This window comes from Triplophysa dalaica, chromosome 18 (genome assembly GCF_015846415.1).
Source record: "Triplophysa dalaica isolate WHDGS20190420 chromosome 18, ASM1584641v1, whole genome shotgun sequence".
Lineage (NCBI taxonomy): Eukaryota > Metazoa > Chordata > Actinopteri > Cypriniformes > Nemacheilidae > Triplophysa > Triplophysa dalaica.
In genome coordinates, this window is record NC_079559.1 from 2,511,258 (window position 1) to 2,530,767 (window position 19,510).

At 42.0% G+C, this 19,510-nt stretch overlaps 1 protein-coding gene across 3 annotated transcripts; it reads right to left on the reverse strand.

Moving 5' to 3' along the window:
- Positions 1 to 1,100: 1,100 nt before the first annotated feature.
- Positions 1,101 to 19,293, reverse strand: hcfc1b (host cell factor C1b). Of its 3 annotated transcripts, none has more exons than XM_056772767.1 (29): positions 19,156 to 19,293; positions 17,618 to 17,831; positions 15,675 to 15,823; positions 15,366 to 15,526; positions 15,051 to 15,259; positions 14,869 to 14,953; positions 14,557 to 14,663; positions 13,957 to 14,136; positions 13,554 to 13,877; positions 12,685 to 12,836; positions 12,397 to 12,588; positions 12,008 to 12,232; positions 11,809 to 11,910; positions 11,509 to 11,719; positions 11,209 to 11,342; positions 10,967 to 11,105; positions 7,957 to 8,153; positions 7,137 to 7,857; positions 6,015 to 7,070; positions 5,667 to 5,809; positions 5,223 to 5,468; positions 4,881 to 5,130; positions 4,424 to 4,681; positions 4,157 to 4,275; positions 3,924 to 4,061; positions 3,621 to 3,806; positions 3,224 to 3,521; positions 2,917 to 2,980; positions 1,101 to 2,803 (listed from the first exon to the last, which is right to left on the reverse strand). In XM_056772767.1, exons 2-29 carry the CDS (start codon positions 17,790 to 17,792, stop codon positions 2,764 to 2,766), a joined length of 6,261 nt encoding a protein of 2,086 aa, XP_056628745.1. In that variant the 5' UTR covers positions 17,793 to 17,831; positions 19,156 to 19,293; the 3' UTR covers positions 1,101 to 2,763. The 3 variants fall into 3 exon arrangements, with proteins under 3 accessions (XP_056628745.1, XP_056628746.1, XP_056628747.1); XM_056772768.1 differs by having other exon boundaries at positions 17,618 to 19,073; positions 19,156 to 19,279; XM_056772769.1 differs by having other exon boundaries at positions 4,881 to 5,127; positions 17,618 to 19,279.
- Positions 19,294 to 19,510: the final 217 nt, after the last annotated feature.

The window sequence follows — 19,510 nt, forward strand, 5'->3', positions numbered from 1 at the left end:
TTCACTCACTTTTTAAGAGAAGAAAGATTAAATTTAGTCGAGTGAAATAAAGCCGCGGTTTATTTTGCGATAAAAGCCCACTTTTTACAGGTCTACTTACCACACGAGTAAAAAACGTTTATTTTTATACTTAATTAGCTTATTTGATTAATTAGCTTATTTGTAAAGTTTACCAATTTAAACTTATTACAAAAACACAGGGGAGTTAAACAATGTTGTATATGTTTTATACAATAAACATACAAGAAGCATCAAGATGATAACGGACCGGGGAATTACGGACCAATCAGAATTAAGGAATTCAGAGCGCGTGCAATATTGATTTCGAAATGGACGGTAAACGTTCTTTGAGACTCAATGTAAATGTACCCGAAGATTAACTTTCATTGGTTGTCACTTTGCCTAATAAATATTATTCCATACATTCAACGACTCTGTACAAAACGATATTGAATTAAAAGGCACTTTTCTGTTAAAAAATGAATTTACGATTGAACAGGGTTGGTGATACTTGAACATTTTCTTTGGTCCACGTGGTCAAGATTATAATAATAAATAAATTGCTGAGCAATTTAAATCCTAACTAGTAACTAGTGTTGATTAATTACTCTTTTGAAGTACCTTGCTTGAAATAAATAGCACGTTACAGTTTGTAAATTAAAAATGTACATTTCTTCATGCAAGTCAATAACACCACTCAAATGTCCATGTTAAGACAAGTGAGATTTACAAATGTGTAGCCTCATCTCTTGTAGATCCACTCATCTTAAGTTAACAAGTTACTGAAGCCAAACTTTTTTTCTTCAATTTCTGAAAGCCAAATCAAGGCCAATCCAACCTTGAATACTACATTTATTTGTAATTAAATAAAACTGGGTTCAATAACAACATTCTCTTTACCTACTGTATTGGCAAATGTTAGTATTCCAACACTTTGCTTTTCCCCAATATAAATCACTTTAATCCACTGCTGGTCAATCTATATTCATGGTACATAACATTTCTCAGGGACAATAATAAGACAGAACCAGCAAAACAAACCAAAGAATGAAGCAAAGCAAAAAGTGAACAGAAGGCAACACAGGACACAAACACGCCCACAGAATTCCATTACTTTTATATGTCAAGACACAAAAGCAATCATAGATGACAACATGTAAAAACATCTTGTTACAGATAATTATATAAAAAAAGGCAAAGAGTTTTTCGTTTTACTTCTTGCTATGTGAAATAACTAATTTACAACGGAGTTCACACTCCGGCTAAGCCAACAATCCGTCTTTAACAGTTTCCAACCACTAGAGAAACAGAAATAACCCGTTTCTAATATCCATCCAAAAAAATGACATGTCCGTCACACCTTTCCTAAAATCCCATCACTTAAGCATTTACACAAGCCTGCATCCTTACCCATCCCAAAACCGCCGGCAGAAAAGGTTCTGAAAACATCTGCCGCACAATTTGAGTAGACTCTCGGTTCATATCTACCAACGCACAAAACCGAGGATTTAAAAGGTAAGATTGTGAAATTAAATTAAACTATAGACTAGGCAAAGGGTGACAGGGAGAAGATTAAAATAAAAAAGCATCTTTGTCTAACGTAGGCTTCTATAAATGCCAAGAATGAAAATGCACAGGGGAAACGAAAGGTTGCAAAGATTTTCTCACTCATCTAACTTGCGATGGGAAAACATTCAGAACAAATACATACATTTTATACTACAATTCCCAAATTAAGGTTGAAATCATTCATAAACGATGGGATATGAAAAACTTTGGCCTTCGGACACTGGCCAGGGCTTTAAATCCACAATCAAGATGACTTCAGGAATGAGCTGGTAACATTTTCAGGACAGGAGAAGTGTGAGGTTTAAAACGCTGCTATGAAGCACACATACACAATTAAGGAAAAAAGACAATTTCTTTAAAAAAAAAAATACAAAAATAAACCACACACGATGAACTCCTGTATCACCATTTACTATTTTTGGGATTTTTGCTCTTTATACAAGATCTAGTTGACGCAATGCAAAAGTAGTACGATTTCATCTACATGGGTTGAAGTCCTTTTCTCTTCAGCATTACGCCTCTCAGTTCTGTCCCTCACAGCAACTGTATGAACACAGTGATGTAAAACAAGCTACTGAACTCGCTGTGAATGAATAATTACAGAGTCTTTTCCCTCTCAAGCGTCACCAAGTGCTGTTCGTTTTCATTGTAATCGTATTTCAAAGTTTCCCAGTGAAGTCTTATCCTCCGCGCTTCCTCCTTCATTTCTTAGCACACAGTTGAAATATACAGACTTGTTCAAATAATGAAAACATCAACAAACCGACCAAGAGCAAATGTTATTCTTGTCATCTATTGCTTGTATTGAAATAAGCTTAAAAATAAATGAATATCAAGGATGGATAAGGAACGAATATCTGATAACTAGACTGACACTGCCATTGAAATCTCTTTACAGAAAATTGTCATGAAAAGCAAAAGCATGTGCTTTCGACTTGGAGGAAGGAACATTTATGATTCGTTTAAAAAATACAGTTGGCGTCCATGGCACCAATATGTCCGGTGATGGGAGCTGATTTTTCACGAATGGATTATCCTTTTTTGTCTGAAACAGTCTTCTATTTTTAGCTCCCGTTTCCTGTTGAAGAGGATGAAAGTGGGGAGCCAGTGGAAGCAAGAAGGTCATTCAGCAGGAAGTGTAGTTCAGTCACGGTTTAGCTCAGAGGCGGGCGGGGTCAGAAGTCATGTGAGCTCTCACTGGTCAGATCTGGCTTTCTTTATACCGGTGCCTTTCCTACAAAAAAAAGAAGTTCAAAACGCGTTGAATGTTTTTTAAGTCTGGACCAGCTACAGTAACACAACCACAATTATTTTGTACGTTTTTACAGAGACATTTAAAAACCTCACATATCAGGTGAAGACACTGGTCTCTTTGCTGCTGGTTTGGCTGCTGAGCCGTCCTTACTGGTTTCTGCAAAATTACACCAATAAGCAATATTATCATAGCTTTAATACTTCAAGATGCACAGGGCACATGAAAATGGCGTTTTTTGACGCATTTTCTTTTGAATTACTATTATTATTCAATCAACTATCCCAAACAATGCATCATTTGAAAGCTAACATTCAACATTTATGTTCTGAACTTGTTTTTGCAATCAATAAAATGCTCAAAAATAGGGACCCTTCAAAACAAAGATTCTGAGCTACTTGCCTTGTAGCCACCTGACTTGCGTGGCGGGACCATAGCCCTTCTCATTACGGGCGGCAATGCGGAAGATGATTGCTGGTTTGGTGGTGTAGTCAATGTGGGCGTTGGAGAGACTAGACGACTGCACCAGGCAGGATGGGCTGGGTCCACAGTACACCCGCATAAAGGCAAGCTGTGCCGGAGCAGACGCTTTCGCCTCGACTGTCTGCGAGCTCTGTATGGCCAGATACACTGAATACTCTATGATCTTCCCTGATGTCACTGAAGGAGGCTCCCAGGTCAGGTGGGCACCATCAGGGCTCTGATAGCAAAGATTTGAGGAATTAAATACATTAGTTAACAAAAACAAACTCAAAAGGTAGATTAGCTTTATACACGTCTTTTGCTTGGGGTGACCAACCTTGCTGATTTTGATGGCACACGGTGCTCCAGGGAAGCCAGGTAAGCAGGTCTTAAAAGCGGAGACCTCGGAGAACGTTCCACGGCCACACGCATTGATACCAGCTACACGGAACTTGTACGCAGTGCCAGGGGACAGTTCTATCTTCTTCATTCGGCTGTAGTCCGGCATGGCACCAGAGTCATCCTGCAAAATCACAGCCAAGAAGATATTTTTATAGGTAATATAAAACTGGCACCACAAATATTGATCAACTACTAAAAAACATAAGTTAGAGTGTGAAAAAGGAGCATTTTTACTTACATCAGTAACAGGAGAATCATCTGCCGGCACGTAATAGTGAGTGACAACCGTGTTCGTAACCTTAACGATACCAACATCAAACCACTGATTCTCTTTCTTCACAGGTGGCTTCACCACTGCAGGGGGGGCTGCTTGCTTCTGAAATGAGAATAGTTGAATTCAAATATGAACCTTGTCATCTGCATTGACACTCATCTCAGATATTGATTATTAAGATCCATGGCTACACTCACCGCAGATGTTGACACGATTCCATTGGCCACTTCAGCTAAAGCAGTGGCCGCTTGTATCTTAGCAGGGCTGGCAACCACCATGGGCTGAGATAGTGCGAAAGTACTCGATGGGGCCAGAGCTTCGGTAAAAATATGAAATGTTTCAGTCACACATCACACAAATATAATGAAAGATTGATTTATTTAAGTGAATTAACCAGAATATAATCAAATTGTGATATAAATAACATACTTTATAAATGTAATATTATTGGGGAAATGTCTTACTTTCAGCAGCAGCAGCACGCGGTAAGAGACTCGCCACAGCTGCCGTAACGGCAGTCGCCATCTCGTGTCCATTGCTCTCAGATGCAGGGTCGTTGAGGCTGTCTGCTGGAGCCAAACCCTCAGTGGGCAGCGCAGCTGCGGCCGCTTCGGCTTGGGCTGCCTGCAGCTGTTGCTGCTGTTGAACGAGAGCCGCGAGTTCCTGCTGTGTCAGGACGATAGGGATGGTGGTGGTCCGCTGCTCCTGACCTGAATTTCCACCTGATACAGAACATCGACAGAAATGGCAGGTAGGTGAGAATGTTGTGCAAATGTGACATTTGTATTTAGCATCTGATTGGTTGCAAATAAACAGCTCTGGAAGGTGTATTTTGGTTTTCTGTCTCTCTCTAAACAACAAAGGACAACATAAATGTGGTATAAACTTTCAAAGTTCTGGTGTAAATTGGTTTTAACTTACTGAGCACAGCCTGTTGAGCTGCCTGCAGTACGGCTTGGATGGCGAGGGTCTGGGCCTCCTCTGTAGCTGCTGCCTGCGCAGCTGCCTCAGCGGCTGCAGTCACAGCCAGCTCTTCCGGGGTCAGTCCGGTCACCATGAGTGTAGTTTGCTGACCTTCTGCAGACATCAGCTCCTGAGGTAGAGAAAGGGCTTCTGAGTCCTGAGGAGCAAGACTCATCGCTTCCGCGCCCTCAACACCAGCCTCCATCTGCTTTAACAAGAAATCAATGGCTTGATTAGGGCTGCACGATATGAAAATAAATCACAAACTACTCTATCGTCAACCTTCTTCCAAGGTGTTACCTCAGCCTGACCTCCCTGGCCTTGCTGCGCTTCCATGGCAACATGAACTTGCACCATGGTGCCCTCAACCGCAGCTTCATCTATGGCAACCACCCTGACGGCTGCTCCCTCACCCAGTTCTCCCTGGCACTCTGTCTGCATGGGTTCTTCTCCAGAGGCCGCAGCTTCAGCACTGGTCTGCTCCATAGCCTCTGACTCTCCTGGAACCTCAGCCACTACTGCAGAACCAGCCATGGATGAGATCTCCTGCACAAGAGAACATGAGAAATTAATCAGAAACAAAAAATCTTCAAGTACTGAGCATCTGTGAAAACAGAATTTGTGTAATTCAATTCATCAAACCAGACCGAGAGGTTTTCAATTGGTGATTATATCACGGATCTCTCAATTATATGATATCATGCACCTCAAAACATCTGAATTTATGCAATGACAAATTCATACCGGTACTGATGGTCCTGGAGTGGGCGTGGCTTGTGTCACTGTGGTGATGGCTCTGCTTTGTGTTGCGGGATTGGCTGGTTCTGTAGAGGACGTAGGTTCTGAGCTTGTTCCACTGTCAATTTGTTCTTCAGCACCCTGCTGAGCTGAAGGACCAATACCAATGACGACAATCAACAACAATCTTCACCGCTGATAAAGCACAACTGCAATGTTTGACATGCTCACACCAAATTAAAAGTGATTCAACAAAATTTTAAGAAGCTGTTTTAGACAGGTTTGATTTAAAAATAAGCATCTTAAGATTTAATAAACGGATAAGAAAGAAGGCCAGTGGAATGAGGTACATACCAGTTCCATCTCCAGTTTCTAAGCTGCTGGTAGCTGTGGTGGCTGTACTTGTAGTTCCCGTTTCGTGGGTTTCACAGGGTGGGTTGGAGCACACCCTTTGCACAGTGGCATTTTGTTCAGGATTAATACTAGATGAAGCTTGGGTTGGCGTGTTGGTAGTGCCTGTCTCGTGGGTTTCGCAGGGTGGATTGGAACATACCCTTTGAACGGTGGCATTCTGACCATCACCAATAGAAGATGAGGCCTGGGTGGGTGTGTTGGTCGTGCCCGTCTCATGGGTTTCGCAGGGTGGATTGGAACATACCCTTTGCACAGTGGCATTCTGTCCGTCACCAATAGAAGATGAGGCCTGGGTGGCTGTGTTGGTCGTGCCCGTCTCATGGGTTTCGCAGGGTGGATTGGAACATTCCCTTTCCACAGTGGCATTCTGACCAGGGGCGATATTAGATGAGGCTGGGGTGAGTGTGTTGGTAGTGCTCGTCTCATGGGTTTCACAAGGTGGATTAGAGCACACCTTCTGCGCCACATTGGTTTGCACATTGCCCATCGCAGAGGTTGATTGTGTAGCAGTACTGGTTGTGCCCGTTTCTTGTGCCTCACAAGGTGGATTTGAGCAGTCTTTTTTGACGTCTCCTGGAGCAGAAGAGGGATCTGGGTTTGCAGGGCTGGTCTGGAGCGTCTCTGAAGAGGGGCTAGAAGAGAGAGGCAACATCGTGGAAGAGATTGAAGCTTGGCTCTTGCTAGAGCTCTGAACTGTTCCTGTCTGATCAGAGCCCATGTTGGAGCGAGCAGTGGTGGAGGTGTTGGTGGTGCCTGTGCGGTGATTCTCAGGACGCATGGAGCCAGATTCAGATGTGCCTTCCCCAGCAGACCCTGCTGGTTCTGAAACAGAGGCTGAGGATGTACTTGCCGTAGAAGACTCTGTCTTGCTGTTCACCGTGCCCATCTCTGTAGAGCCCATGTTGCAGCTGGCAGTGGTGGCTGTGTTGGTGGTGCCCGTGCGTTGATTCTCCGGACGCTTGGTGCCAGATGCAGAACTGCCTTCCCCAGCAGAACCTCCTCCCCCAGCAGAACCTCCTTCCCCAGCAGAACCTCCTTCCCCACCTCCTTCCCCAGCAGAACCTCCTTCCCCAGCAGAACGGCCTTCCCCAGCAGAACGGCCTTCCCCAGCAGAACGGCCTTCCCCAGCAGAACGGCCTTCCCCAGCAGAACCGCCTTCCGCAGCAGAACCGCCTTCCGCAGCAGAACCGCCTTCCGCAGCAGAACCGCCTTCCGCAGCAGAACCGCCTTCCGCAGCAGAACCGCCTTCCGCAGCAGAAGTGCCTTCCGCAGCAGAACTGCCTTCCGCAGCAGAACTGCCTTCAGAGGCTGAGGATGTACCCGCCGTAGGAGAATCTGTCTTACTGTTCACCGTGCCCATCTCTGTGGAGCCCATGTTGCAGCTGGCAGTTGTGGCTGTGTTGGTGGTGCCCGTGTCGTGGGTCTCTGAGGGTGGGTTAGTGCACACCTGCTGCACTCCGCCCATGTTAGCAGAGGCAGTCGTGGCTGTGTTGGTGGTGCCTGTGACGTGCGTTTCGCAGGGAGGGTTGGAACAGATCTTGGCAGAAGCTGTTGTAGCCGTATTGGTCGTTCCGGTCTCGTGGGTCTCGCATGGTGGGTTGGAGCAGATGATAGTAACTGTAGCAGCACCTTCGCCAGCGGCATCACCAGCATCAGCACCAGTGTTTGAGGGCTGATCGGAGGTGGGAGATGCCAGGATAGAAACAGGAAGATCCTGTGCGGGCTGATCCTCAGCACCACTTGGTGTGGTGATCAGAGTAACTTTAGTAGCCTGTGCAGCAGACTATTGGAAAAATGAAATATTTGTTATTAATAGAATAAAAAAATGTGTTGCTAATAAGTCTATAAAGTAAATGCTGTAAAATATGATCAGATGTCTCACTTGTATCGTAGTGGTGGCGTGGCTTGTCTGTGCAGCAGATACAGTGATAGCCGCTGGATTGATAACTTGGCTGGATAAAGTAGGAACGCTGGCAAGGGTGGTGACGGGAGTTGCCAGGGTGGCGTTTGTGCTTGCCACACTGCCCCCAACCCCACTGGTGGACACAGTACCAGTCACTGTCCCCAAAGTCGTGACACCTACATTCATACAGGGAAATTTGTATGTAAGCTTTATTACATGATTTGAGAAAGGTGCATATGGAGCTTGGGAGGTTGATTGCACGCAATCTAATCACAACCATGAAGATAAAGCAGGTTTTAGCCGGCAGACTCCAAAGTTGAATATTTATCACAAAATTGGGCCGCCTCCATTTGTACCTCTCCAGGCTTTTGTAGGCTTTATAAAGAGTCTCCGGAGTAGAACGAGGAAAAGTTGATGAGGTAGTTGTAACGTTAGATATCATGATAGTGCAGGTCAGGAACGCCATCTGTTCCTTTGTTGCAGTAGCCAGGTTTTCATTACAGATTTGCGCAAAATTTAAAACAATTTGCGTTGATTAAAACAATATTGCGGAATGGCTGCGTTTCCATTATAGAGTACATAACATGAGATCGTGAAGATTAAATTTCATGCATTGGGTAATGTTGCCGTGTTTGAATGCAAGCAGTCTGCTAAATTGTAAAGTGAATGAATAACAAAGTTATTGGCTTGGAATAAAGGGAGTCGACTCTGAATCACACAAACGACTCAACCCTAGTCCGTTTGCAAACCGCCTCAGATTTCCATCACTGCATATAGTCCCCGCCTACGTTTTGCTAGGACTGCCCGCAAAAACTTTTCTCCTAAAAAAAACTGTAGCTCGTGAGCCACATTCGTGGTAGTCCAATCACAGCAGACTAGACCATCTGACAAATAAAATCAGACTAGGCAAGCGGAAAGGAGGGGATTAGACAGATTAATCGGGGAACGAGTAGGTCAAGAAGAAGGACAAGAATAACTGCCTATTATTATGAAATATTAGTGTTTTTACACCTATGTAAATAAACTTGTTGTTAGAAACTCCATAAACCAAAGTAGGACCATAAAAATCCCTAGTTATGTACTCTATAAATTATGTTATGTGAAAAAAAAGTGTATTTTGATTCTTCTCGCGATAAGTCATTCTGGCCGTACTTCTTTGTATGTTTTGTGGCAGGTTGCAAACAAACTTTAGTGCCACCTACAGTGATGAAAGGGTGAAGAGAAATGTCTATATTTCCTTGACATATTTCCATATCACCTTACTCTTCCTAATAAATCTCCATACTGCACTTACTCGTTTTCGTTTATTTGGGCCACAATATAATATATTACTTAATGTGAATTCCTTACATCCTATCTTTCCAAATGTTCTGCCAAAACATACCGTGAATAGACATGTAACTTTTTATACGCCACTTGACTTGTAAATACGACAAAGTGTGTTTGAGGTAGGGATGCACCGATCCGATACTCTGGATCGGAATTGGGGCCGATCCGGGTCTTTTTTGCTGGATCGGGTATCGGACTGACGGGTTCTCTTCAGTCCGATCCGTTGCGATACCCGTGGATGTTACTCTACAGCTTCATAAAGGACTAACTATCAGGAAATTACCATAAACGTTGTCATGCACTGTATTCGATGTCATGTATCTTGATAGCTTTATGCGAGGAATAAACCAATATAGCATAAATAAAAAACTCTGACCTCCGCTGGTGCGGTCATCTGTCAATCTCAATCCAGCATGCGCGTGTCCGGGAACAGTCAGGACGTTACTCGTTACAAAGTTTTCAATATTCTTCATAATCACTAGATAATAGATTGTGGTTTTGTTTAAAATGCATTTTGCCGGAGACAGCAATCGCTGAGTGTAACGTTATTAGATTCAAGCACTGGAAGCGGACTATGTTATGCGTCATTCATACATCACTTTTAACTTTAGGATGGATTCAATGTTCTATGATTTAAACACATAACATATCTCTTCACTTTGTGTTATAACTGTTTTGAACTTGGGAATCAAATATCCCCGCGACAACAGGATCATCTCTATCCGGGATGTGCGTGAGTGAAGCGGGTGCATTAAGCGCATCATTCTGCGTCCAATGCGCATGACTTTAAATAACGTAGAAGCGAATGTATTAAGCGCATCATTTTGTGTCCAGGATGTGCATGAGCGAGTTTGGACACTTTTATAATGTGATAGCTTTGTGTAATAAACAGAGATTTATTTGTTAAACATTTTGTAAGTATCTGTGCTTTATGAGACCACATTTTTGTTTTGTATGTATTTTTAAGTTTAATACAGCACTTAATTACATTTAAAAAAATCATACTTTTAAGTAAAAATACTTAAGTAAAGGAAAATGGTAGATTTTAATGTACTCATGGATTTAAAGTAAAAAAAAAACATTTATTTATGGACTGTAGTGGAATAAGTATGATGTGCTTCATACTGTAGGAAAGCATTTTTTGTCCAAAGTACTCTGATATAGTACAGATATTTTAAAATGTACTTGAAAGTAAACATGCTTAACTATCCACCTCTGGGAATAAAAGTTAAAATATGCAAGTCTACTTTGATCATGAAAAACAGTGCTAGTATCGGATCAGAATCGGAATCGGCAGATACGCAGAATTCAGATATCGAAATCGGATCGGAAAGGAAAAAGTAGTATCGGTGCATCCCTAGTTTGAGGAGAGATTTGAGTATGACTGCTTTATTGATTCACGGTAAAAGCACCCCGGGGGCATTATAGGGACCCGTTACGTTTAATCTATTCAGTTTTGCTATGTACATACATGTCTATGTCTTTTGAATTAACGTGTGCAGTGAACTCTGTTGCTTTGAAACTCATGCTGGTGACATTCATTTTATATTCACTCCCGGCTGTCCTTGCCTACCAGTATGGTGGTGTAAAGAGAATGCCTCCGGAGCTCTATATAATAGAGTTTAGAGTATATGTTTAGCATCAGTCTAAATATTCATACCTGTGGTGCCCTTGACCACCAGTGTCGTAACAGTGGGTTTACCAGCTGAAACAGTGCCTGGAGAAACCAGACGCACTCCACCCATAGGAACTGTGCGCAGGATGGTGCCTGGCTGACCCGGTGCCCCCTTCAAGACCACCTTAGAACAAATACAATACGTTTGGATGAGTGCTTAAGAATCACTGATCTATTTGTTATGACGGTTACATTTTCAAAGTTTCATTAGGTTAAACAGTACTCACCTGCGTGACTCCATGTTGTCCAGCGCCTGTCAGCTTAGGCATAGAGGTTATGTATTTGCCAGGTGTGCCAGGAGTGCCCACTTTTGTGGTGATAATTGTGTAGGGGGATTTGATGCCAGCACTGCTGGTCAAACCTAAAAAAAGAGTCAGAAAATAAAAATAAAAGTTGTTCATCATAACCGCGGTTTCAGATAAACTAAATTCTTTTATGAGTGTTTCGTTATGAGAGTACATAAACACTGAGAAGCAGGTCAATTCAGTTTCTGCATAAGCACACATTTTATGAGCAGATAAACAGACCTGTAGCTCCTTGTTGAATGGCAGACATGGGAATGGTTTTAATATAGGTTGTTCCGGGTTTGGTGGTGGTTGGAGAGACACTGCTGATGCCCAGTATAGTGGGCTTCGTTCCGGTTCCTCCTGCCTGGGATGTTGTAATGATGGTAGTGGGCTTGCCATCTGCGGAAGTCACCAGCTTCAGGATGGTACCGGCAGGCAGAGGAGTCTTTGTCTAAGAGAAAGACCAAGGAAATTCACCTAACTTGCATTAATATTAAGAGCCATGCCTTTAAATTCCTCCATAAGGGCGGCGCAGCTAACCTGTATTAGCGTGACGGGACTGTTTCCAGCCTGCCCACTCACAGCAGAGGTTTGCACAGGTTTTGTATGAACGACAGACATCATTTTTCCAAGGCTGGAGAGCTATAAACAGTAAATGATTCAGTAAAAAGCTTCATTTTTGTGTTAGGGGTTGACACATTATTATAAACTGCTTTGAATTTCTAAATTGTCCTCTTACCAGCGTGCCACCGCTACCCATAGTGATGGGGCTCTTAACAAGAGTTATAGTTTTGGTGACACCGCCAACCATTGTGGTGACGACCTGAGCCTGCTGAGCCACAGTCACCGTGCCTGATTTGTGCACAGTGATGATGGGGCGCGTTGGGGTGTTTGGAGTAGTGATGGCTGAAGTGCCGACCTGTGCTGCTGCCGTTTTCAGCATTCTGGTAGCAGGGTTAGTAACCTAGAACAGTATAGATGGAACAAGACACATCAATGACAGAAACATCAGAGTGAAAAAAGGATGCAATATTTAGTATTCAGGGTCAGTTGAAATTTGGTATGCACTGTTCATAAATTTCTACTTAAATGTGCTTGCATACAGTTCAACACCCCCATTTTGCTTACCATTACAGGTGAAGCTACTTTGACCGAAGACGGTAAAGTTGTGGATCCCGGGGTCATAGCAACAGTTTTCATGATGGTTGTTCCAGCTGGAACATTTAGCATAGTTGTGGAAGAGGGCGGGATCTTCTGTGTTGCAGCTGCAGCTGCAGCCAAAGCAGCCATGCCGCTCATCTGAGGGTTGCTGCCGATTGGCTAGAAAGTAAAACAGCACCAAAAAACGTTTTAAAAACAAAATCAACAGAAACTTTTCAAAGTAAAAATGCAATAATCTTTAACATGGATTCATACAGTTCCCTGGGTGCTCTGCGCAGGGACAACCATGCGGACTCCCGCAGGAAGTGATGTAACTGTGACTGGAGATTTGCCCCCTGGGGTTGTCTGGTGCACCGTAACAACTGAAGCCCCAGCTGCTGAATGAGGTGCTGCCACTTTAAGAATAGCTGTGAATGAAAAAAACATCAGGACATTGTTATTACAAAGTGCTTTTCACTGTTTGCCTGGCTGCTGAAAACACCATAAGAATTTCAAATTTTAATATTTATTAATATAAAATTTTACTTAATTTATGTATTATTACATATAGGAATTTATATGTATAATATTTGACCCGTGTTTGTCTATCCTTTATCTTAAATGTGTGCTTCTCTGTAATAACCACCATGTGTGTGCACGCGCGTATGTTTGTGCATGCTTGAGTGTAAATGTTGTGCTCTGTGCAATGTAGTGTTGTGTTTTATGCATGTGGGTGTGTCAGTACCTGTGTGCATGTCGGTTTTCTGTGTGTGTTCACATCTTTAGTGTTCACTTGTATAACTTTATTGTTTTGCTTATTGTCAATGTTTCATGTAAAGCTTCTTCGAAACAATGAAAATTGTAAAAAGCGCTATATACATAAAGTTGACTTGATTGACGAGACAAATTATGTTATTCCACTTAGATAAGAGTGCAAGTGCAAGACATTGTATCAATAATTCCTATTTCAAGGGAAATACTGCTATAGCTTTTTCAAAACAAGGCATTATCGTCAAAAGAGAAGTAATATGAGAATGAGTAAGTGTGATTGAAGTAATACCACAAACTGGTTCTTTACAGTTTAAATAAAAAAATGACATTCATATCTCAGATTAGATTATTGGCATGATTAGGTGATCTTCTACCTGGTCCACGGGGTGAGGCTGCCAACGGACTGCTTGGCATGGAGGTGGTGGGTGAAGGAACTTGTTGTAACAGTGTGACCCCAGACAGGGGCATGCTCTGACCGGCAGGTGCGGCAGCAGCCGGAACTGGGCTCTTGGGCGAGTTTACGGGTAGAGAAGGGGTGTGGGTGGCAGTCGGAGATGTGGCAGCCGTAGCAGCAGGGATGTCATATTTCTGCAGCTGTAGCAGGTAAGTGTCAGCAGTGGGCACTGCCCCCCAACTGACCTCAAGAGAGTTGGTGTTGGCACGGACCAACTGAACCCGCGACGGGGCCTGAGGACGATCTGATAAGGAGAAGATTATACTTTTTAATTTTTATAAGATGTAATAAAGGACTTTTTTTTACGATTATGCGAAGCTTACCTGTCTCCAGGTACCAAAGATCCTTGCAGCAAACTTGATTGTTCCAGGCTTTGCGGTAGCCATCCCTGCCACTCCAGACATACAGCCTGTTGTTAATGGACACTGAACAGTGTCCAGCTCTGGCCCTTGGGATATTATCCTCTAGTGTGTCCATCAAGATAGTTTCCCAAGTCATTGCATCTTAGAGTATAAAAGTAATGTGCTTTAATGACTTACAGTTTACAAACCAATTAAGTCTGCATTTAAAGCCATCACAGGCAATTGTTGTGTTTTTACTAAAGGCAACATATAGCATCTCCCCAAGACGTACATATTAATCACATTTTAATGCAGAATTCTACACGCAAAATACTGAAAACAGATAAAGGGCAGAAGCACAATAGAAGATATTTTGAAGAATGTTCTTAACATGAATGGAGGGCTGTGCTCTTCTGTTACCAACATTTTTCAAAATACCTTCTTTTGCGTTCTGCAGAAGAAAGTCATACAAGTTTGAAATGACAAGAGAGTGTGTAAATGATAACAGACTTTTTATTATCGAAGGTGAACTGCTCCTTTAAAAACATTTGATTATTGAACAATATAGATAAATGTATCTACCTAGATTTAAGCATGCCAATGTGTTAGTGCACTTCCATTCCTTCTCATGAGTTGCCACTTTGACATCATCCATTACCAGAGGGACCCATCCACCAAATACAAACATCCTATGAGGAAAATAAGCAAAAGTAGTTTGAAAAAAAAAAACACAAACCAATCCGTCACAATGTTTTTACCATTTGTGAAATGACATGCACCGCAACACAAAGCACAATAAGATCATTACTGTACATTAAGAACCACATCTAAACCATTTTCTCCCGAAAGTAAATATGTAACTACGCATGATGAAGCACATATGAAAACACTCACTTGTTGGTTATAGTGGTGGCGGAGTGCAGACTGCGGGGCAGAGGTGCTGTGCCACTTATAGCGGGTTTGTTCCAGGTCAAAGTATCTACACAACAGAGAAGGATCATTACAAAAAGTTCACATAAATCAGTCACAAAAAGTGTTTTCCAAAAAGAAAGATTTGATCCAGTTCTTTTACTTACCTATGTCTAAAGTCCAGAGGTCTCCAAGGCGGCACCCACTCATACCACCGTAGATGATGAGACGAGACTTTTTGGACGTTTTCTCTGTGTAAACAACGGCAGTGTGGCTCTCACGAGGTGGCGGCAGAACGCCGTATGTAATAGGGATGTCCCAGCCTCCTGCGCTTGATCCCGGACGAAGCTCCAGTGTGTACAGGTCATTTAAGTATCTGGTGTATGACAAAGAACTTGGAACTCTGGATCTGCTCCTCTAGCATTCTTATAAGACCTTGTCGAAACCATTTTAAAGCTTAACTGTAAAAATTGGTTTTGTACCTTGGAATATTGTTTTTGGGATCTTCACTGTCATTAGCAAGCCCGCCAAACAAATAGCATTTGTTTCCAACGAGAGAAAAACTGTGACCCAGACGGGGACAAGGCGGTGGTCCATTTTTAGGGGCTTTTGGTTTCAACCGTTTCCACTCCCATCGACTGGCCTGTTTAAAAAAAACAATCTTTAATCCAAAACGGCAGTTAACATCTCTGACAATTATTTCTTCAATAACTGCAAATGACCAGAGCTGATGAAAATAGATCAGACTGAATACAACATTTAACTTGTTAAAACTATGGTGATAGGCTTACCTGTAGTTCATAAAGGTCATTGCTGTACTTTCCATACTCGACCATACCCCCGAAGGCAAGAAGTCGGGTGCCATCACACACAAACCCATAGGCAGCACAGCCAGGAGGAATGTCACCGCGGACAGCAGGAATAAACCACTGATTGGTGGCTGTTGAGAAACATGTAACTGTGTTATGTGACGTGCTGTGATGAAAAATGCCCATTCACTGGTGAGATGCAATGAGTTTTTGCTTCAAATGCTTAAAGTTCCTCACATGTAAAATGTAAAACAAGTTAAAGGCAATATTATGATCAGCTGGTGATAGTATATAAAATTAACTGTCAACATTCACTATCATGTCATTCAAAACATTAAAAATATATTTTGAGAAATGTGGTTTAGTGTCCATACAATGGAAGTCAATGTGGGACAATGTTGTTTAATTATAAATTTTCTTCATAATATCTTTAGGTTTTGCAGAAGAAAAACGATTGGGAATGAAATGAGGGAGAACAAATGACGAAAGAAGGATAATCTTATCTCTCATCCCATTAATTTACTAACTTCATAATCAGACTAACAATCATATAATCATTACTATATTTAAAGGGATAGTCCACCCAAAATTAAACATTCTGTCATCATCAACACACATGCGGGTTTTTCCAAACCAGTATAAATGTCTTTGTTCTGATGCACAAAGAGTAAGATATTTGGAAGAATGCATATATATAACCAAACAGTTCTTGGACCCCACTGACTATATAGTGACTGGATAATAGGAAATAACTTTATTTCTGTTAAACACAAAGTAGATATTTTGAAGAATGTAGGGCACATTTGACTACCATAGTGATTGTTCCTACTATGGTTGTCAATGGGGTCCAAGAACCGTTTGGATACAAGCATTAGTTGAAATATCTTTCCGTGTTTAACCAAACAAAGACATTTTTAAAGATTTTGAACAACTAGAGGGTGAGTAAATCATGACAGAATTTTCATTTTTGGTGAACTACCCCTTTAACCTAATCTATTGCATGTACTACATTCACAAATTTCCTCTATAACACTGCCTTATTTTGGGTTGCTGTATTTCTCACATGTGTAACATGCACATATAGCATTTCCTAGACGGAACATATTTAATAAGTTTCCATGGAATTAGAAAACTCACTGCGTTGTTTATAGTTCATTCATTCTTTCCACTGTATTTATTTAGCAATGCGGGAAATACGGTGGGCGGGGCTCGTGTGTTGTGATGACGTAACAGGCGTTGTTTTTAACCCGCCATTTCTCTTTGCATTTTTTCCCTGCCGTAACGTTACCAAGTTCTGTACCTTGGCTAGCTGAATACGGCTAGTGCTATAGCGTTAGCTGGCTAGCTGACACCTTAACATGCATTTAGCCCTCTGATGGTTATACACAACACAAAGCAGCTCATCCAAATACACAACATATTTATTTTTCAAATTCATTCATGAAATTCCAGTGTGATGCGAGGACTGTTAGTTGCGAGTCTCAAGTCCTCCACTTATTATTTATAGCAAAATTCGTGCACATTCCTCGCAGCTAGTTAGCTCGGGTAGCTGATAATTTATGCAGATTTTCTTTTCCTGGGTGGCTAGCTGCTAACCGCTTGGCGAGCTAATGCAGCCGGGCTAAGGCTGTAAACATTTAAGTTATTCCAGGAATCAATTTAGATGGTGGAGAATTAAAACTTAATCTGTGCTTGTGCCTGTACGTACCATTCAAAATGAACCTCCTCAGTGGCGAATATGTTTTACTTTAAAAGAACAGAAGCAGCAAAATACTAAATCTGGCCACCAAGTCATAGCAGGAGAATAACGTTATCTGGCTAACAAAATAACAATAGCTGGAATGCTGCACAAAAATGGCCCGTTTAAAAAAAGGTTCATGCAAGTAATTAACCTGTTTATTGCAAATAACACATAAACTGATCACCTGTGTTATAAACGTGCAGCTCATCCACAATCCCTTCATTCCCTCCGCCGAACACCACCATCAGCTCTTTAATGGCCACAGCTCGGTGTCCGTGTCTCGGGCGCGGAACCGGGCCGGACCAGCCCAAAACTCTCTTCCAGCGCGGCTGCAGAACCGTGGTGCCTGAAGAAGCCATTTCCACTTCTCTAGCGAGACACAAATCCCACGTACAGCCCTGGTTTTCGTGTGGATGGAAACAGCATTCGTGTGTCAAAAGCTATTGTTTAGCGCTAACAGGATTAGCGCGCTACGTAGCTTCGCGAGCTAAATAGGTCACTGAAATGCGGCGAATAACCACAGTTTCCCCCCAAAACGGTAGCCGTCGTACTTTAAATGTTCGTTAAACCCTAAATGTTGTATTTGTTTACACCACAAATGTAGAAAATATAACGAAAACGCGAGCGTAATTGGTGTTAGCCGGTTAACGTTAGCTCAAATATGCGCGAACCGCCATTTTAGCGGCAAGAGAAGCTTATCGGTCACGAGCGAATAACAGACAAATACCGGCAGTTCAACAAATGCTCATTCGGGGAGTAATAAAGAAAAACAATCCCAAATCCTTAACGTCACATGCAGCTGGCCTTCCGTGCATTTTTGGAAGAAATTTGTGGCACTGGTTTAAATGTTTATCTGAGAAAATGAGTAGCACAACGAAGAAGCAAATGCCGCCATCTTGTCGAGGCTAGCTGCAGCACAAGCGCCCAGTAGTTAGCAGCTAAGCGGCTATGCTAACACACAAGCTAACGAATAAAAATGGGCGGTGAACCAAACAAAATATCACATTTCGCTTAAGTGGCTACAATGAAATATCACAACGTAATTATAAACGGCAAAGTTAAATGTGGCTTTGCTTATATGGCGTATAAATAATATTTCAAGTATGCATCAAAATAAAATGCTGTTAGAGTGGTAGATTTTGTAGGATTGTGTGTTAAGTGTTGATATGTGGATTTTCATGCCTCTCTTGTCTGGGTGCCGCCATCTTGATAAACAAACCAAACAATCCACCCCTTTTAGAAAAATCTAGCGATTTTTTCAATGATCCAAATGCATATATGCATTTCTAAATAAAGACCATTTAAACAAACGCTACTGAACAATAGGCTGTCTTGCATTACACTTTCTCATTTTACACTTTCACCACAAAATAATATTAAAATCCAACTTACATTGGTTGCTAGTTTTTAGCATGCTAGCTAAAATGTTCAATGAGATTCAGTGGGCAGCCAGTTAGCTTCAATAGCAAATATTCCGTCAAACGCTGTCAATTCTACATATTTATTCGGCATAACAGAGAAAATGTTACATGTTTCATTTTACTGTTTTATTTACTGTTAGAATAGCAAGTGGCATTGTATTCGAGTTGCACAGTTCACCATCAGTTATTGTTTCGTCCCTGGCTACACGCTTAGCTTCCCTAAAAAATGGCGAATGTACCGTTAGCCGTCACAGAAAGCTGCAAAATATGATTCTTTCATTCCGTAGTACAAAATACTTACTCGTTCCGATTTGCTAATTTACTATAAAAATCGCGAGGGAGGACTCAGAAAACGAATTCAACCCTGGGTGCACCTTTTACTGTAGATTTAGCTAACTCTACATCTTATCATGCCGCCCAGGAAGCCGCCATCTTCTTGACTAGCGCTCAATTATTAAACGGCGGAGCGGTTCAGCCTCCTGAGCGCTGCTGCAACATCACGTTCATCATCTTAGCGCTCATATCTGTCATTTGTCATATTCATTAGCAATGTATTTACTTGTGAAAATCTACAATAATGTTCTATCAATATCTTTTGCCTCATGAACTGTGCTCAGGGCTCATTTTATAACTAATAGCGTTCTCACTGCTATTGT

What these genes read in the sequence shown, in the direction of transcription:
- hcfc1b (XM_056772767.1), bottom strand. Translation starts at nt 17,792, where the DNA reads ATGGCTTCTTCAGGCACCACGGTTCTGCAGCCGCGCTGGAAGAGAGTT. An exon ending in CATTCAACAAGGAGCTACAG is followed by an intron (nt 11,343 to 11,508) that starts GTCTGTTTATCT and finishes CTCTTTTTTTAG; the next exon opens with GTTTGACCAGCAGTGCTGGC. An exon ending in GTGCCATCAAAATCAGCAAG is followed by an intron (nt 3,522 to 3,620) that starts GTTGGTCACCCC and finishes CTTTGCTATCAG; the next exon opens with AGCCCTGATGGTGCCCACCT.